At 39.0% G+C, this 19,568-nt stretch overlaps 1 protein-coding gene across 1 annotated transcript in view; it reads right to left on the reverse strand.

Moving 5' to 3' along the window:
• The window catches only part of LOC117512544 (dedicator of cytokinesis protein 3-like), a 173,113-nt gene that overhangs the window by 114,175 nt on the left and 39,370 nt on the right, over window positions 1–19,568 (reverse strand). Inside the window, 2 exon segments of the mRNA XM_034172653.1 lie at window positions 9,236–9,291; window positions 18,579–18,619. Coding sequence (XP_034028544.1) covers window positions 9,236–9,291; window positions 18,579–18,619 — 97 coding nt within the window.

The raw sequence follows: 19,568 nt of genomic DNA on the forward strand, positions 1-19,568 counted from the left end.
ATATTGCGGATGTTAAGCGAATATGAGACAACTCTGTGTGCAATCCATATGCAAATCCTCCTAAACGCCAGTGGGACCAGGCCCTAAGTCTCACAACCATACACTTAGGGAATAACCCCGTTGTGTCTGATGATTTGCGGATGTTCATGCTGGTTATACGCTAATACAGGGGTGGCCAAGTTTGGTCCTCAAGAGCCACCTTCCTGACACTCTTAGTTGTCTCCCTGCTCCAACACACCTGAATCCAATGAAAGGCTCATTAAAAGTCTGCTAACGAGTCTTTCATTGGATTCAGCTGTGTTGGAGCAGGGAGACAACTAAGAGTGTCAGGAAGGTGGCTCCCGAGGACCAAACTTGACCCTGCGCTAATACGTCGCGGGTCATCAGACACAAGGAGGTCATTCCCATTCTAATCCAATTCCATTGTTTGCACGGTTTATTTTTCTGTAGGTAATTCGGTCGGCAAGGCTTACCGTGAGGCAGCGTCACTCCAACAGCGGTCAGGATGCGGCGTAATCAATGAAATGTGAAAATTCATCAAATGTGAAACAGTAATTCTGTGTCAGAATCCGCATCGATACTTTTGTATCCTACCTTAAATTCACCCATTTCGGCACGCAACTTTCTCTCGCTCTCAGCTAACAGCGCGCGCAGGCAGTGTTCTGTTGAACTGTGTGTCTCGTCGCATAAATCAACAGTTCCGCATCCCGACAATATTGCGCATGCACACGCATGCGCAGTTGCACGGAGGGCTAGCCTGTCAACAGGAATGACATCTCGTCAGAACACCAGTCAGGACACAGAGTAATACATCCAAATGTGAAACGATCAAATATTTTGCCACCATTACCCCGATATTATACGGTCTGAAATCTCACACAATTAACCAATCAGATTTGCGGAAAAAATGTAATTGGATTAGAATAAGACATGAATCATCAGTACCCTAAATCCAGGACTTTCATTGTCTTGTCAAACATCTTTGTCCCACAACCTCTTCACTGTAAACTCTTCCAGAGATAAGCACATGCACCAGTTGGGTTCAAGTCCTAGGACTTACTTGCAGCACAGAGACACCAGGGTGGGTCTGAACCTACAGGGCAGCAGGACTCTCACTGGATCACATAACACAGGTACTCTTTGTTTCTCATTTCTAACTCACTCCTGTATGACATCAAACTAGCATCTGTACAAAGCCGAATTAACATTATAGTATTAACTTACATGTGTAACGCCAATGTGGTGTAAATTTGGTTGAAATGGACACCAGAACCTTAACACTTCACACTGACATGACTCAACACTGTCATTTTAACACGGACTAATTTGATGTGGACACATCCTTCCTGTGTGACCACATTCATTGTGGAAAATTAAACCAAAGTTTTGACACTCTGGCTGAACTAAAGTAATGATATCTGACCTACATCCACACTGACTTTTGCTAGCTTAGCGAAACTGCAAAGAACACACTGTATCATTTGTCAGTGTTGGCAAGGGGGAAAAAAGGTTCCACTGGGAAAAAAGAAATTACGCTCAGTACGTCCATCCATTACATAATGAGTCCCAGTCATCGTCTGTGCCGAGGACGCTTTTGGACAAGTACAGCATGGCGGGAAGGTGTGTCACTTCATTAACTCCATGAGACAGCAACGCAGATTTCCCAGAGTGCAACTCCTGAAGTAGGGACATATAATAACGTCATTTTCCAAGTCTGCACTTTTAATTGTTTGACTGCAGATGAGCGTTATGTGGGAGCTTCAAAGGAGAGCGGCGAGATTACAGTAGACTCCCGCTGCACAACGAACCACATATGCCAGTCTGCAGATTTAACGTCCACAAGTTCAGGCTGACAAAAAAAATGCTTTACTGTCTCTCTTTGTCTTCCTTTTTCCCTCCAGAGCTTTGACTAGCTTTTTTACTGTCAACTGTGGACAGCCGCTGATTGCACTGTGAATGTATTTGAGAGTATGCGTGTACTGGGGTTGGTGGCAATCTGCCAGCATCTCAAAATAAACTTCAGGTGCTAATAAATCTTTGCCAGCCAAGAGAGAACACAGCACCACTGTGCAGTTAGGCCCATAAATATCTGGACATTGACAAGCCGTTCATCACAGCATGTTTGAGCAGTGACCTCATAGTGCAGACTGTCAACTTAAACTCCAATGAATGGTGAAGGAAACAAAGCACTTTTTTTGCTTGTGGCTTCCACCATTGAAAGAGATCATAAAAAATATAACAAACTGCTAAAATACCCTCGGCCATATGAGCATTGTCTTCTTTATAATTTGCAGCTGCTTAATTGGTATCCCAGTGCAAAGTGTGTATGTATATATATATATATATATATATATGTGTGTGTGTGTGTGTGTGTGTGTGTGTGTGTATACAGTTGTATGTAAAAGTTTGGGCACCCCTGATCATTTCCATGATTTTTCTTTTTAAATCATTGGTTGTTTGGATCAGCAATTTCAGTTAAATATGTCATACAGCAGACAAACACAGTGATATTTGAGAAGTTTAATGAAGTTTCTAGGATTTACAGAAAGTGTGCAATAATTCTTTAAACAAAATTAGGCAGGTGCATAAATTTGGGCACCCCAACAGAAAAAAATACATCAATATTTAGTAGCTTATTGTCTATTGTCCTTGTGTTATACGGAGCTGCATAAAATTCAGGTCTGAGGACTGAGATGGCCATTCCAGAACGTTGTACTTGTTCCTTTGCATGAATGTCTTAGTAGATTTTGAGCAGTGTTTAGGGTTGTTCTCTTGTTGAAAGATCCACCCCTGGGGCAACTTCAACTTGTCAAGAATCTGCTGATATTGACTGGAATCCATGTGACCCTCAACTTTAAAAAGATTCCCAGTACCTGCACTGGCCACACAGCCATACAGCATGCATGCATACCGGCCCTTCTTATGTCCGGAAAACTCAATGTTAGTTTCATCAGTCCACAGCACCTTGTTCCAAAATGAAGCTGGCTTGTCCAAATGTGCTTTAGCATACCTCAAGCGACTCTGTTTGTGGCATGCACGTAGAAAAGGCTTCCTCTGTATTACAGCATCATAGAGCATCTCTTTGTACAAAGTGTGCTGTATAGTTGAATGATGCACAGAGACACTATCTGCAGCAAGATCATGTTGTAGGTCTTTGGAGCAGGTCTGTGGGTTGATTATGACTGTTCTCACCATCCTTCGCTTCAGCTTATCTGAGACTTTTCTTGGCCTGTCACTTTGGGCCTTAACTAGTACTGTGCCTGTGGTCTTCCATTTCGTCACTATGTTCCTCACAGTGGAAACTGACAGCTGAAATCTCTAAGATAGCTTTTTGTATCCTTCCCCTAAACCATGATTTGAACAATCTTTGTTTTCAGGTCATTTGAGAGGTGTTTAGAGGCTCCCATGTTGCCATTCATTAGAAGAGATGCAAAGAGGGAAAACATTTGCAAATGGCCACCTTATATACCACCAATGAGCCAATAATATCAGTGAGCTTACCAAACCAATTCTGTGTTCCAATAATTAGCGCTAAATGTATTCAAATCAATAAAATGACAAGGGTGCCCAAATTTATGCAATTGCCTAATTTTGTTTAAATAATTATTGCACACTTTCTGTACTATACTATAAACTTCATTTCACTTCTCAAATAACAGTGTGTTCATCTGCTATATGATATATTTAACTGAAATTTCTGATCCAGACAACCAATGATATATAAAAAGATATGATTCCTTCTTTATGTTCTCTAATGCCATATACCAACACAGTGCAGAGTAGCTACCTAAACTCTGTAAGTGAGATAGAGTATCTCATCAATAGTTTTACATCCTCATTGAAGACAACTTTGGATGCTGTAGCTCCTCTAAAAAAGAGAGCTTTAAATCAGAAGTGCCTGACTCTGTGGTATAACTCACAAACTCGTAGCTTAAAGCAGATAACCCGTAAGTTGGAGAGGAAATGGCGTCTCACTAATTTAGAAGATCTTCACTTAGCCTGGAAAAAGAGTCTGTTGCTCTATAAAAAAAGCCCTCCGTAAAGCTAGGACATCTTTCTACTCATCACTAATTGAAGAAAATAAGAACAACCCCAGGTTTCTTTTCAGCACTGTAGCCAGGCTGACAAAGAGTCAGAGCTCTATTGAGCTCAGTATTCCATTAACTTTAACTAGTAATGACTTCATGACTTTCTTTGCTAACAAAATTTTAACTATTAGAGAAAAAATTACTCATAACCATCCCAAAGACGTATCGTTATCTTTGGCTGCTTTCAGTGATGCCGGTATTTGGTTAGACTCTTTCTCTCCGATTGTTCTGAGTTATTTTCATTAGTTACTTCATCCAAACCATCAACATGTTTATTAGACCCCATTCCTACCAGGCTGCTCAAGGAAGCCCTACCATTATTTAATGCTTTGATCTTAAATATGATCAATCTATCTTTGTTAGTTGGCTATGTACCACAGGCTTTTAAGGTGGCAGTAATTAAACCATTACTTAAAAAGCCATCACTTGACCCAGCTATCTTAGCTAATTATAGGCCAATCTCCAACCTTCCTTTTCTCTCAAAAATTCTTGAAAGGGTAGTTGTAAAACAGCTAACTGATCATCTGCAGAGGAATGGTCTATTTGAAGAGTTTCAGTCAGGTTTTAGAATTCATCATAGTACAGAAACAGCATTAGTGAAGGTTACAAATGATCTTCTTATGGCCTCGGACAGTGGACTCATCTCTGTGCTTGTTCTGTTAGACCTCAGTGCTGCTTTTGATACTGTTGACCATAAAATTTTATTACAGAGATTAGAGCATGCCATAGGTATTAAAGGCACTGCGCTGCGGTGGTTTGAATCATATTTGTCTAATAGATTACAATTTGTTCATGTAAATGGGGAATCTTCTTCACAGACTAAAGTTAATTATGGAGTTCCACAAGGTTCTGTGCTAGGACCAATTTTATTCACTTTATACATGCTTCCCTTAGGCAGTATTATTAGACGGTATTGCTTAAATTTTCATTGTTACGCAGATGATACCCAGCTTTATCTATCCATGAAGCCAGAGGACACACACCAATTAGCTAAACTGCAGGATTGTCTTACAGACATAAAGACATGGATGACCTCTAATTTCCTGCTTTTAAACTCAGATAAAACTGAAGTTATTGTACTTGGCCCCACAAATCTTAGAAACATGGTGTCTAACCAGATCCTTACTCTGGATGGCATTACCCTGACCTCTAGTAATACTGTGAGAAATCTTGGAGTCATTTTTGATCAGGATATGTCATTCAAAGCGCATATTAAACAAATATGTAGGACTGCTTTTTGCATTTACGCAATATCTCTAAAATCAGAAAGGTCTTGTCTCAGAGTGATGCTGAAAAACTAATTCATGCATTTATTTCCTCTAGGCTGGACTATTGTAATTCATTATTATCAGGTTGTCCTAAAAGTTCCCTAAAAAGCCTTCAGTTAATTCAAAATGCTGCAGCTAGAGTACTGACGGGGACTAGAAGGAGAGAGCATATCTCACCCATATTGGCCTCTCTTCATTGGCTTCCTGTTAATTCTAGAATAGAATTTAAAATTCTTCTTCTTACTTATAAGGTTTTGAATAATCAGGTCCCATATTATCTTAGGGACCTCGTAGTACCATATCACCCCAATAGAGCGCTTCGCTCTCAGACTGCAGGCTTACTTGTAGTTCCTAGGGTTTGTAAGAGTAGAATGGGAGGCAGAGCCTTCAGCTTTCAGGCTCCTCTCCTGTGGAACCAGCTCCCAACTCAGATCAGGGAGACAGACACCCTCTCTACTTTTAAGATTAGGCTTAAAACTTTCCTTTTTGCTAAAGCTTATAGTTAGGGCTGGATCAGGTGACCCTGAACCATCCCTTAGTTATGCTGCTATAGACGTAGACTGCTGGGGGGTTCCCATGATGCACTGTTTCTTTCTCTTTTTGCTCTGTATGCACCACTCTGCATTTAATCATTAGTGATCGATCTCTGCTCCCCTCCACAGCATGTCTTTTTCCTGGTTCTCTCCCTCAGCCCCAACCAGTCCCAGCAGAAGACTGCCCCTCCCTGAGCCTGGTTCTGCTGGAGGTTTCTTCCTGTTAAAAGGGAGTTTTTCCTTCCCACTGTAGCCAAGTGCTTGCTCACAGGGGGTCGTTTTGACCGTTGGGGTTTTACATAATTATTGTATGGCCTTGCCTTACAATATAAAGTGCCTTGGGGCAACTGTTTGTTGTGATTTGGTGCTATATAAAAAATTGATTGATTGATTGATATAAAGGAAAATCATGAAAAGTGTTTATTTCTCACTAGTTTTTACAATATATGAGAAACATGTCATAATATAAACACATAAATGAAGCAGTTTTACAGCACACTCTCACAAGTGCCACTAGCTTAGCTTATGACAAGCTAAAAGTGGACGCTCTTGTTTTGGCCGAACAACTTTCCACAGTTTCTGGGGATTCCGTGTCCGCAGTCGACGTGCTTGATGAATTCCTGCGCAAAAAGTAGGTCCCAGATAATTGTGATATATTCCTGTGAAATAATGAGTATATCTCATCTAAAACAATTCTAAAACTTACTAGTAATAAAATTACAAGATAACTGAAGTTTTAAGAGTGGCTGTAATAAATATTTAAGAAACTTAAAGTTTATGAGCACCTTCACCTGTTATTGCTCAAGCACATTGTAAATATTGACACGATGGAGTTTGATGCGGAAGAGTTCAGAAAGATACGATCGGAATGGTTTGATTACCATTTACAGTTGGCGAAGAAAGACTTGGGTGTTAACTTCGTGTTAAAGGCCGAACAAGAAGCTGCACTGAAAGAGATCTATCTGGGAAGAGACACATTGTGTGTTGTCGCTCCAACGAGAGTGGCACGCTGAGCAGGGTGGTTTTACAGAGACCGCCACCGATGTCACGCTGCCGCTCTACTCTGATTGGCTGTCAGCCCCACCACTCAAAAAAATAAATAAATAAAATGGAACAGAATGAAACAGAATGTGACTTTTTAACCACTTAAAATAGGTCAAGGTTAGCCATCTTTGAACTTGTCCAAGTTCTGTGTCCCAAGAATGTTCCCTGTGAATTTAAAGGCAGGCAGTAATACGACTGGATTTATGCTGAACACAGACAGACGGACGGACGCAAAGTCATCGCAATACCCAATGGCCATATTTGATGGCTTCAGGTAATAATAGTGCAATTAGTTCACACATATGCAAACACATACACACACACACACACACACACACACGACTGGCTGAAAAGTCATGAGATAAAAGATCTAGAGTTCAACTTAGATGTTACACATCACTTGGAGTTCACCTAAAACATCATTCATTAAGACTCATAAAGAGATGTGTAGAGTACAGCACAGCATAGTCCTCATATACTGAATGACCGCATACAAAGGAGACAAGTGAGGGAAGCCACCAAAACAACTATACCAAATGTGAAGAAGTTAAACAGCTTTGGGAGATGTTATTTGAGAGAATGTGTGATGATACAGTATGAAAAATCTGACTACATCAAGATACTCTCAAAATCTTTTCTTGTGTTCACCCTTAAAGCCCTAATGACACTTTCCTGCATCCTGGTCAACTTTTCATCCTAATTCTGTTGCCAGAGCATATCTGTAAACAGCGTTCGAGACAAATGTATACTGAGAAATCTGAGATAATTCTGAACATTCTGATATGCAATATGAGGGCATGTGTAACCACAAGGCAAGTTATGCAGAATATTTCATTGCAGGATCATTCAATATGCTTTTCATTAAAATGCATTCAGCCACTACAAACACACATAGAAGAACATAATAAATTAAAATGCATAAAATGCAAAAACAGTACATCAAGTGCAGTGCAAATAGTAAGTCCCTTCGGCTGCTCCCTTGTTTGCACTCGGGGTCGCCACAGCAAATCCAAGGTGGATCTGCATGTTGATTTGGCACAGGTTTTACGCCGGATGCCCTTCCTGACGCAACTCCACATTACATGGAGAAATGTGGCAGGGGTGGGATTTGAACCCAGAACCTTCCGAACTGAAACCAAGCGCATTAACCACTTGGCCACCACCCCTGTATCAAGTGCAGTGCAAATGCCTCACCAAATTCAAGTACGTACATAAAGAACTATATTCAAACAAAACTGGCCAATTGCACACATTTATGCAGTGCTTCCATAGAGCCCCACAGGTGGTTTTAACTGATCACCTGTAACAAAGTCCAGCAATGGTCAAACACATCATTTCCCCTCTAGAACCTACATTGAATCCTTTGTTTTTAAATTTTATCGATGTGAACTTCTCTTCCCAAGCAGAGAGCTGCTATACGACAATCGTATAACACAGCTGATCTGCCTGGCTTTACGCTAAGCAGCTTGTATGGTAGTTTAACAGGTGCTTTTTGCCCCACTCAGCTATCATGCAGAAGCCTTGATGAGTCATTTAAGACAGTCATAAGCCTGAGAGAACAAAAGGATTTTGAGCTTATATCTGAATAAATTAGCAGCAAGAACAAATTTCAGGTTATCAAGTGGTTTGATCCAGAGAGCGGCAATAAAGTAAAGCCATGCATGACAAGATGATGTGAAATGAATGTGTGTTGCAGCAGGGGCAGTGGTGGGCACAGTTCCGGTAATCCAATAACCGCTAATTATCAAAGCTAACATTTTCATTAGCAGATTAGCTTTCCAGATAACTTTGAAAACCATCAGCAGACCAACTAGTTTCCGATAAATTTAGTTCCATTAACTTTTAGACTGCTAACATATATTTGCGGGCATAGTGAACAAAGCTTAACAGTTAAAAACATTTGTAAAGTCTGAAATCAAAGATTTTAGTGTCTGTCTGTTACATGTTTTGTAGCAGACAGAGCTATATCCTCTGCAGGCAGAGGAGAGCTGACTACCAGAGAGAAAGGAAGAGAAAGGGACGGAAAAAGATAAAAGATCATTTCTCTTCGCACCATACAGACCTGCCGGTCATTTCACTGGAGTCTTGCACAGGCAGACAGTTTTTACTTATGGTTATAATTTTAAACAAACTAATTCTGGACAAGTTATTGAAATTAACATCATGTCTGTTGTTTTACAAAGAGAAAATATCAGCTATATGTTTTAGTTTTAAAGTAATGCACTAATTTTGAAGGTTTTAGCGTTTAGGGATTTTACTGCAGTTACTGTATTTGTTGAGTTCCCGTGAACCGTTAACTTACCCTCTGTTGGTCACCGTTGATTTCTTCAAGTGGACATAGCTGACTGGAAAAATACCCTGTGAGTATAGGAAAGAGCAGATTACAGAGTGTGATAAGATTACATTTGGAGTGCAAACATCATAAAAAAACATATTTAACAGGTTTGCCCATGTCATAAAATGTGTTGACGGAAATGAGAGATCTTAACGCTCAACTGTAACTTTTTTTGCCCTGTAATGCATTGTTGTTGTTGTTTTTTCTGTGTGTGTTGTTGTTTTTGCATACACTACAAATACTGAGGCAGTGCTGGGTTTAGCAGGAAAAGGCATGACATACTGAGTGGTGTCAACTGTCACGTTTTCATTCTAACATGCCAGATGTGAGCAGTTGGCCACAGTGAGCGCAGCTAATTCTCCCAGCACAGAGAGAGTATGGGGGTGGACAAATGTGGGCAGCAGAGTACATAACAAAAAGGATGGGGTGTTGGTAAGAACTGTAAATAGCTGATGAGAGTAGAACAGGACAACATGTAGCACCTACATTTACCAGGATTGGAATGCTTCAGTGAACATGTTCCCAAATCCAACACATCCACTCAAAACACACCATAATGACTGCCAGCTAATGTCACAGTTCTAAGTAACCCCTATACTCAGGTTCATATGTATTTGGACAGTGACACAATTTTTTTAATTTTGCCTTAGTGAACCATCACAATGGAGCTGAAATTATACAATCAAGATGTGCTTATACTGTAGCTTATTGGCTTTAATTAAAGGTCCTATGCTATGCTGTGTGTGTCCTAACAAAGTTCACACACCCCTCGCCACCATCCCCCCATAATAATGAGTGTTGTGCCAGAACTAGCTCAAAGTTCAGTTCACATAAAATCAATAAATTCACATTCGTGATTCATCATTTCTATTTTTAACTAGTTTACCATCTGTTCATTCATTCATTCATTTATTTATTTATTTTCAAAGAGTGAGAATGAGAACCTCTTCAATAGAACCAGAAGCCCAAACTAGTGGAACTCATATTTGACTACGAGTGGAAATGAAAAGAATATAAAGTAATGTAATTTTATTTGTATTCAAATATGCATTCATATGGCCATCAACTCAAGGAGGCAACTAACAATTCAGTGACCAAAAATGCATAATGCCCTTTAAACAAAAGCAATGACTTTTGCAATAGGAGCCTTTCACCAACATATGCATCAGTGTTATTCTTCCTGATATATACAGAATAAACTATGCAGAAAACATTTTGGATGTAGGAAACAGCATCATTGCAAAACATGGCGGGGACCCTATCACCCCTTGGTCACATTAGCTACAAGAGACAGAGGCAAGGTGAACAGCTGTCATTCAGTTTAAATCAGTGGGTTTTTTTTTTACAGAGACAAGAGGTCACTATGCCGCCAGCTAGGTTGGGCCACAATAGGTACGTTGGTTCATCCATCCATTTTGGTTGGTTGTGGTATGGTTGGTTCATCCATCCAGCCAGCCAGCCAGCCACATTTAAGGGCCATGGAGGAGCTGGAGCCTATCCCAGTAGTCATAGGGAATGAGGCGGGGTACGCCCTGGACAGGACACCAGTCTGTCACAGGGCCACATATAAATAAACACATTCACACCCGCACCGACATACAGTCAATTTAAAGTTTCCAATCCACCTAACCTGCATGTCTTTTGGACGAGGGAGGAAGCCAAAGCACCCGGAGAGAACCCACGCAAACACGGAGAGAACATGCAAACTCTACACAGAAAGACCCCAGATGAGAAGCAATTCCACAACCTTCTTGCAACAGAGCCAACCACTAAGCCACCATACCATCCCTTGTTGTTGGTTATAATTAAATTATTATAAATAAAATGAATGTTTAAACTGTAAAATATCTAGCCTAAATTACTTTTCTTTGTCATAATGGTTTGATAATGAAATGTTAGGAATCATTGTCATTTTTATGCTTATACTGACATATCATAACGCATCATAAATTTTTTACTCCCTAATATCAGGATTATCTCAACCCCCAAAATCTATATTTGTCAGGGTTCTTTAGTTTGTCCAATGACTTATTGGCTCTGAAAATGAAGGCCCAGTGTTTGCAAATGGCTTTAATTCTTAAATAGTTTCTGGGGCCGATGCTGTTGTATACGACGGCTAAGACCAAGCTTTACTAAATTATAAATAACTTTTTAATGATATGCGATAGAAACTTACTTTTCTTTGCTGAAAAGTTAACTCCGCTGATGTTTGAGCCAGCCATCGGCCATGTTTGTACTCCTCATAGAAGCGGTGTGATGACATGCGCAATGTGAGTGTCCAATCGGAATTGGTTCACCGTCACATGGTTTTCTGAAATCCAATCGTAGGGCAGATTCACCTCACGTGAAAAGCCAAAGATCATTTTCAGGACTGATATGTTACTAGTTGGCCTGTTTGAATAGCCCCCTGGGTGCTCCAATGAGTACATACTATTGGGCTCCAAATGCGCCCTGCGCCATTACACACAGCGATCACGGAAAGCAGACTGAGAGCCTCTGATGACAATCTCACATGCTCAAACAAAGAGTGTGTAACTATCAGGATTGCTCCACTAGTTTGCATGTGAATGTTACTGGATAACTCTGTTGCTTTTACCATGAAGACAAAAAAATGCATTTTGTATATATTGTTCAAAATGTCCATTTGTGTTTATTGTTTGAACCTTTTGTTGTACAGTCTTTCACACAAGACCTCAAATTACCTTTATAAAGTGTCAAAACAGTTGTTTATTATAGTTTGCTGTGTGCTTTGAATAAATGTGTGTGGAAAATTATTTTCCACTTTACTTTTTCCTTCCTTATTTTTGAATGTAAACCTTTATTACACTTATAAAACACAACAAAAACATATATCTTATGAAAACACAGGTTGTCATGAAAAAACGAGACATAAAACTTGATTGTGGGATGCAGGGAGAGCTGTTAACAGCAATAATAAAACATTTATGCCAAGCGAGTGAACTGTCCAAAAAATGCCCTCGGACCCCAGAGGGTTAATGCAATATTTTTGTTAAGTCACCTTGCATTAAAGCTGAAAGTCACTAGAAGCACATCTTTATTGTTTTATTTCAGCTCTACTATGGTGGTGCACAGAAGCAAAATTACAAAAATTGTTTCAATGTCCAAAAATACTGATGCTCCTGACTGTATTTAGCACTCTTGTAGTGTCATGCCCGTATCACTTTTCCATCAGTGCAGAATGACTTTCAGGAACAGGTGATCAGGCTCTGTCATGAACATTCTTTGCTGAACAATCAATTATGTGGGAAGGAGATGTGTCACTCATATATAATAAGCGTTTACTGCAGTGCAGACTATTGATCTCTGTCAGCGATGATGGCGGCATACTGTCCTATATGGTCTCTGCTTATTGAGCCCCGTGGAGGGTTCATAATGACATCGCTTCAGCCAAGCTCTCTGGGTAAAAAAAGGTAGGATTTTGTTGTGCCTTATAATTCAAATTTTCTGCGATGATCAAACACAAAACATCAAAACAAGGGGCGTGGCATTTGACATGTGGCAGTTTTCCTTGATAGTCTTCAGAAGCGGAAAAAGAAATTGGCACTCCAACTAACTTATTTCACTGCTTGCACTCATTGTTGGATTAGTAACTACCACCTGCTGTCTGACACAAAACAAATTTGGATTTTCTGAATAATCCTGTAGTGGTGATAAGATGCATATTCACTGTGAGGGTCAGTAACACTGTTATGATGGGGAAAAGGATGTCCTACTATTAATTTCTTATTTCTTTTGTTTCATATTATATTATTACCTATTGCTTTTGCAGTAGGTAATAATATAGTAGCTGATTGCTTTATTTATTTATTTTTTTATTATCTTGCCGAAACTTTATTTTGGCAAGATATGTTAGTCAGTATGTATATTTGTTTTGTTTGGTTTTTGTTTTTGTTTTTTTTTTGTTTGTTTGTTTGTTTTTTTTGTAATCACTACATTTTCACTTTTAACTCGCTGTGAAGCACACAGTTTACATCGCAGACTCTTGCAACTTCACAGATAGCAGCCCTAGCAAGGTACATTTCAGCACACAAAAGGATCAAGGTCAACGTCAAAGGTGTAGGTCACAGTAAGGTCAAACACTAAATTCAACGAAACAACTTTCCTGGTCACTATTTTGAAATTTTGCCTCCAAATTTGGCTTGACCTTCAGGGTTTCACTTGAGGTCAAAGGTCACCCAAATTAGGTCAAACTTCAGATGACAGTAAAATATGTCATGTAATACACCAACTTAAAGTGCTTGATGAGAGGATCTAGAATATATAAGTTATGATGTCATTTGATGATGTCATCATGAAAAAACATGCAAAATTTAGATTTTTAAGGGTTTGACAAAGCGTGTAAATCATTATTGGAAACTCTTGTAAGTTCACACACAGCAGTCCTATGGCGATACCTTTCAGCACACAAAAGAACCAAACTCAAGGTCAAACATCAAGGTCACAGGAAGGTCAAGCACTAATTCAACAAAACAACTTTCCTGGTCACAATTTTTGACATTTTGCCTCTACATTTGGCATGAACATAGTGATTGGCCTTGCCCATAAGACATTATGTAGGATACGTGATTGACGTTGACCTTCAGGGGTTACCTTAAGGTCAAATGTGACCTACAATTAGGCCAAATTTCAGATTACAGTAACTCATGTCATATAATACAGCAAATTAAAGGGTGTGATGAGAGGAACCAGAATATATAAAATGTTTTATGTTATGCTACCATTTGATGATGACATCAATATAACCTGCAAAATTTAGATTGTTTTTAAGGGTGTGACAAAGCGTGTAAATCATCATTGCAGACTCTTGTAAGTTCACATATAGCAGTCCAAATACCTTTCAGCACACAAAAGAATCAAGCTCAAGATCAAAGGTCAATACAAAACTGTAGAGACAATTCAAATTGTACATAGGCTGATTTTTTCCCATTTTTTACTTGTTTTGTTTCACTGTTTATAATTGATAGGAAAGTAATAAAATTAATGTGCTTATATAAATATATCTCAATGTCAATAAGTTTCACTTATACATTTTATGTCAATATATTTATTTATTTATTTATTTATTTTATACATTTCACTGGGTGTTAATTTGTTTTGTTATTGCTGTCCAGTAATTTTGAACATTTTATTATATGTAAATATAATATATAATATAATATATTATATAAATATATTATATTTATTACATATTATTTTATTAAATACGCTGATTATACAAAATTTGTTTGCATTTATTCTGGAACGTATTTTAACTTCTGTGATTTAAATTTACGGGTGCTAATAATTCTGACCAGGACTGTAAATATGGTTTGCAACTTGATAACTGATTAGCTTCTCAATGAAACAGACAAACAAAAATACGTGATTTTTGTCTGTATATGATAAGTTATGGTAAATTAACTGTTTTTCAGCATTATTTTTCCATCCAAGGTAGCTAGAAGCTCAGAATGTAATGAACTCACATTCACACACAAACACACACTAATGTTACTCAACTGCATGCCAGGAGCATTTTAAAGATGTTGTTCAAGAGCATCTTTGTGTTGGTAATGAGAATGAGACATGTGCTGTTCTTTAACCTTCCCCACTTACAGTGCTCTCCAAAGTATTGGAGCACTTGGTATTTCACACATTTTAATTTGTTTATGCCATTTCCAATATAAAAAAAAAATACAAAAAATACAAAAAATAAAAATTTAGAAAAAAACATTTTTTTGAAAGAAGTTGTTTAGCTACACTTTGCCAGAAGATATGTCTGAGATGCAAGCTTAGATTTGATGTTTTGTTGAAAGAAAGTCCACTTCATCATGAAGCTGTATAACTGGGGATACAAAATGCAAAACATGCACTATGCACAATTTCTCCAATCACAGCCACAGAAACCTATAATGTCTTCTGGGTTGTCTGGGTGGCTTGGTGACTTTCTTCACTCTTCTCCTTCTTGCACAGTCACACAGTTTTTGAGAACTGTCTACTCCATACATATTTACCATTGAGTGCCATGCTTTTTGTATTTCTTCATAACTGATGTAAGTAAAGTCCAAGACATATTCAGTGACTGGGAAATGTTCATGTGTCCATCCCCTGACTTGTCTGAAAAAACAACCAATAAAACTGACTATTTACATGTATTATACCAAAGCATTCCATAACTTATGCAGCCCATCATCTTGGCTTTAATATTTGTAAATATTTACACCAGGCTGTAGAGATTTGCTTTCAGTTTGAGTTTAAGGAAGATAATTTTAGAAATTTGCATTTTTTGTATTTTTTTGAAATGGTGTAAACAAATTAAAATGTGTGAAATATGAAGTGTTCCTATATTTTTTTTGAGGACACTGTATATTTTCCAGTCTTGTCCTGGGATTGAATCTTTGCTGGTCACAAGGCTGCTTCGCAAACCTTAGACCAGCCCAAGATTCAAGCAGTTACATTTCCTCCCAAATGGTAGGGTGCTAAAAAAAACATTTTGCACAGTACTCTGTGATGTCTGGGAGTTATCTTAAAGTCAGAACACCCTGGTTAAAATTAAAATAAAGCCTTTGTGAAACAAAGTGCAGGAATACATGTCAGCTGATTTCTATTTTTGTCAAATCAGACCTCTGGTCATAAGTGAATCAGTCACTAAGGTCCTTGTTGTCAAAGACAAAGCTATTTCTGGAATGCACATGTTTCATATTATCATTCATAAAACTGCTCTGCCTTTCAACAACACCTTGCTGGAGAAAGGACTTTAAAGTGGTATATAAGGCAGCCATGTAAAGAGATAATACCAGTATAGTGACTTTTTATTTGTTTTAACTGACACTGATTACAAACATAATTAGTCAAAAGGCTGGGAAAAGGCTGTATTTCTAATGGGATCCAGTGAATTAAGGATGCACCAAATGGAATTTTATGTTCCAAACATCAAATCTGACACTTTAAAATAGGATGCACCACAGCAGTTATAATTTATGTGTTTTTAATCATTTTAAATCTTTATAAATTAGTATGTGGAGCAAATTGACATCATTGTCTTTCTCTCTCACATAAATTCAGTCTGTGGCTGCAAAGTTATTCAAATAACAACTGGAGACATTTATATAAAAAACAATGATATAAGGCGGTGAATACCAAAGCATGGGCCGTGGCCCTCTGTGGAGCCATGCAGGTGCTGTAGGTGGGCCATGAGATCATAAAGAATAAATAAAAAAATATTTTCAATTTTGTCATGATCTTTAAATTACCCTCAACATATTTAAAATTCTTTATGAAATGTAATCAAAACTAATACAGTCATGGGATTTACACTCAACAAAAATATAAATGCAACACTTTTGGTTTTGCTCCCATTTTGTATGAGATGAACTCAAAGATCTAAAACTTTTTCCACATATACAATATCACCATTTCCCTCAAATATTGTTCACAAACCAGTCTAAATCTGTGATAGTGAGCACTTCTCCGCTGAGATAATCCATCCCACCTCACAGGTGTGCCATATCAAGATGCTGATTAGACACCATGATTAGTGCACAGGTGTGCCTTAGACTGTCCACAATAAAAGGCCACTCTGAAAGGTGCAGTTTTGTTTTATTGGGGGGGGATACCAGTCAGTATCTGGTGTGACCACCATTTGCCTCATACATCTCCTTCGCACAGAGTTGATCAGGTTGTCAATTGTGGCCTGTGGAATGTTGGTCCACTCCTCAATGGGTGACATGTCCAGTGAGTATGCCGGCCATGCAAGAACTGGGACATTTTCAGCTTCCAAGAATTGTGTACAGATCCTTGCAACATGGGGCCGTGCATTATCCTGCTGCAACATGAGGTGATGTTCTTGGATGTATGGCACAACAATGGGACTCAGGATCTCGTCACGGTATCTCTGTGCATTCAAAATGCCATCAATAAAATGCACCTGTGTTCTTCGTCCATAACAGACGCCTGCCCATACCATAACCCCACCGCCACCATGGGCCACTCGATCCACAACATTGACATCAGAAAACCGCTCACCCACACGACGCCACACACACTGTCTGCCATCTGCCCTGGACAGTGTGAACCGGGATTCATCCGTGAAGAGAACACCTCTCCAACGTGCCAAATGCCAGCGAATGTGAGCATTTGCCCACTCAAGTCGGTTACGACGACGAACTGGAGTCAGGTCGAGACCCCGATGAGGACAACGAGCATGCAGATGAGCTTCCCTGTGACGGTTTCTGACAGTTTGTGTAGAAATTCTTTGGTTATGCAAACCGATTGTTTCAGCAGCTGTCCGAGTGGCTGCTCTCAGACGATGTTGGAGGTGAACATGCTGGATGTGGAGGTCCTGGGCTGGTGTGGTTACACGTGGTCTGCGGTTGTGAGGCTGGTTGGATGTACTGCCAAATTCTCTGAAACGCCTTTGGAGACGGCTTATGGTAGAGAAATGAACATTCAATACACGAGCAACAGCTCTGGTTGACATTCCTGCTGTCAGCATGCCAATTGCACGCTCCCTCAAATCTTGCGACATCTGTGGCATTGTGCTGTGTGATAAAACTGCACCTTTCAGAGTGGCCTTTTATTGTGGACAGTCTAAGGCACACCTGTGCACTAATCATGGTGTCTAATCAGCATCTTGATATGGCACACCTGTGAGGTGGGATGGATTATCTCAGCAAAGGAGAAGTGCTCACTATCACAGATTTAGACTGGTTTGTGAACAATATTTGAGGGAAATGGTGATATTGTGTATGTGGAAAAAGTTTTAGATCTTTGAGTTCATCTCATACAAAATGGGAGCAAAACCAAAAGTGTTGCGTTTATATTTTTGTTGAGTGTAAATTACATTATTCATCACTTACTGTATAAGATTGGGAATGGCTGATATAAGATCATCAGTATTTTGCAAAGAGGACTTCTGAGGTGCTGAATTTTACAATGGAAGCATAAACACTCAATTTTATTCAGAGTAAAAACCACTTTTCTGATGTGAATTCCTCCCATTTGGCTGATTCACTCTGACAACGCCAATACTAATTTAGTATTGTATTGATTGGTGCATCATAAATATGATAATTTATTAAAAGCTGTATTTGCAAGCCACTTTATTCACAGGGCTGTGTTTATTCCAGCGGTGTACTTTAATCACATCTACATCTGAACCATATTGCCGAAATGGCGGTGTGTGTGTGTGTGTGTGTGTGTGTGTGTGTGTGTGTGTGTGTGTGTGTGTGTGTGTGTGTGTGTGTGTGTGTGTGTGTGTGTGTGTGTGTGTGTGTGTGTGTGTGTGTGTGTGCGTGCATGCTGCTTTAATTACCTTGACGGAAGGCTTCTTAGTTGAAAAACCTCTGTACCAACCTAAAAGAACATCAAAAAAGCTTTTTAATCACACATTGAACTACATTATTGTGTACATTGCATCCAAAAAGTATTCAGAGCACTTCACCTTTTCCACATTTTGATATGTTACAGCCTTATTCAAAAATGGAGGAAGTACATTTTTTTCCCTCAAACTTCTACACACAATATGGTAAATGAACTGCATTTACAGTGGGGCAAAAAAGTATTTAGTCAGCCCCTGATTGTGCAAATTCTCCTACTTAGAAAGATGAGAGAGGTCTGTAATTTTTATCGCAGGTACACTTCATCTGTGAGAGACAAAATGAGGAAAAAAATTGAGGAAATCACATTGTATGATTTTTAAAGAATTTAATTGTAAATTATGGTGGAAAATAAGTATTTGGTCACAGCAAGATTTCTGGCTCTCACAGACCTTTAAGTTCTTCTTTAAGAAGTTCTTCTTTCCTCCACCTGTTACCTGTATTAATGGCACCTGAACTCATTATCTGTATAAAAGACACCTATCCACAGCCTCAAACACTCAGACTCCAAACTCAACCAAGCCAGTCTCCAGACCTGAATCCCATTGAAAATTTGTGGAGGGAGTTGAAAGTCCATGTTGCCCAGCAACAGCCCCAAAACATCACTGTTCTAGAGGAGATCTGCATGGAGGAATGGGCCAAAATACCAGCTACAGTGTATGCAAACCTGGTGAAGACTTACAGGAAACGTTTGCCCTCTGTCATTGCCAACAAAGATTATGTTACAAAGTATTGAGTTGAACTTTTGTTACTGACCAAATACTTATTTTCCACCATAATTTACAAATAAATTCATAAAAAATCCTACAGTGTGATTTCCTGTATTTTTTTTCTCATTTTGTCTCTCACAGTTGAAGTGTACCTATGTTGAAAATTACAGACCTCTCTCATCTTTCTACAGCCCCAATTCCAATGAAGTTAGGACG

Source organism: Thalassophryne amazonica, chromosome 6 (assembly GCF_902500255.1).
Source record: "Thalassophryne amazonica chromosome 6, fThaAma1.1, whole genome shotgun sequence".
NCBI classification, from domain to species: Eukaryota; Metazoa; Chordata; class Actinopteri; order Batrachoidiformes; family Batrachoididae; genus Thalassophryne; species Thalassophryne amazonica.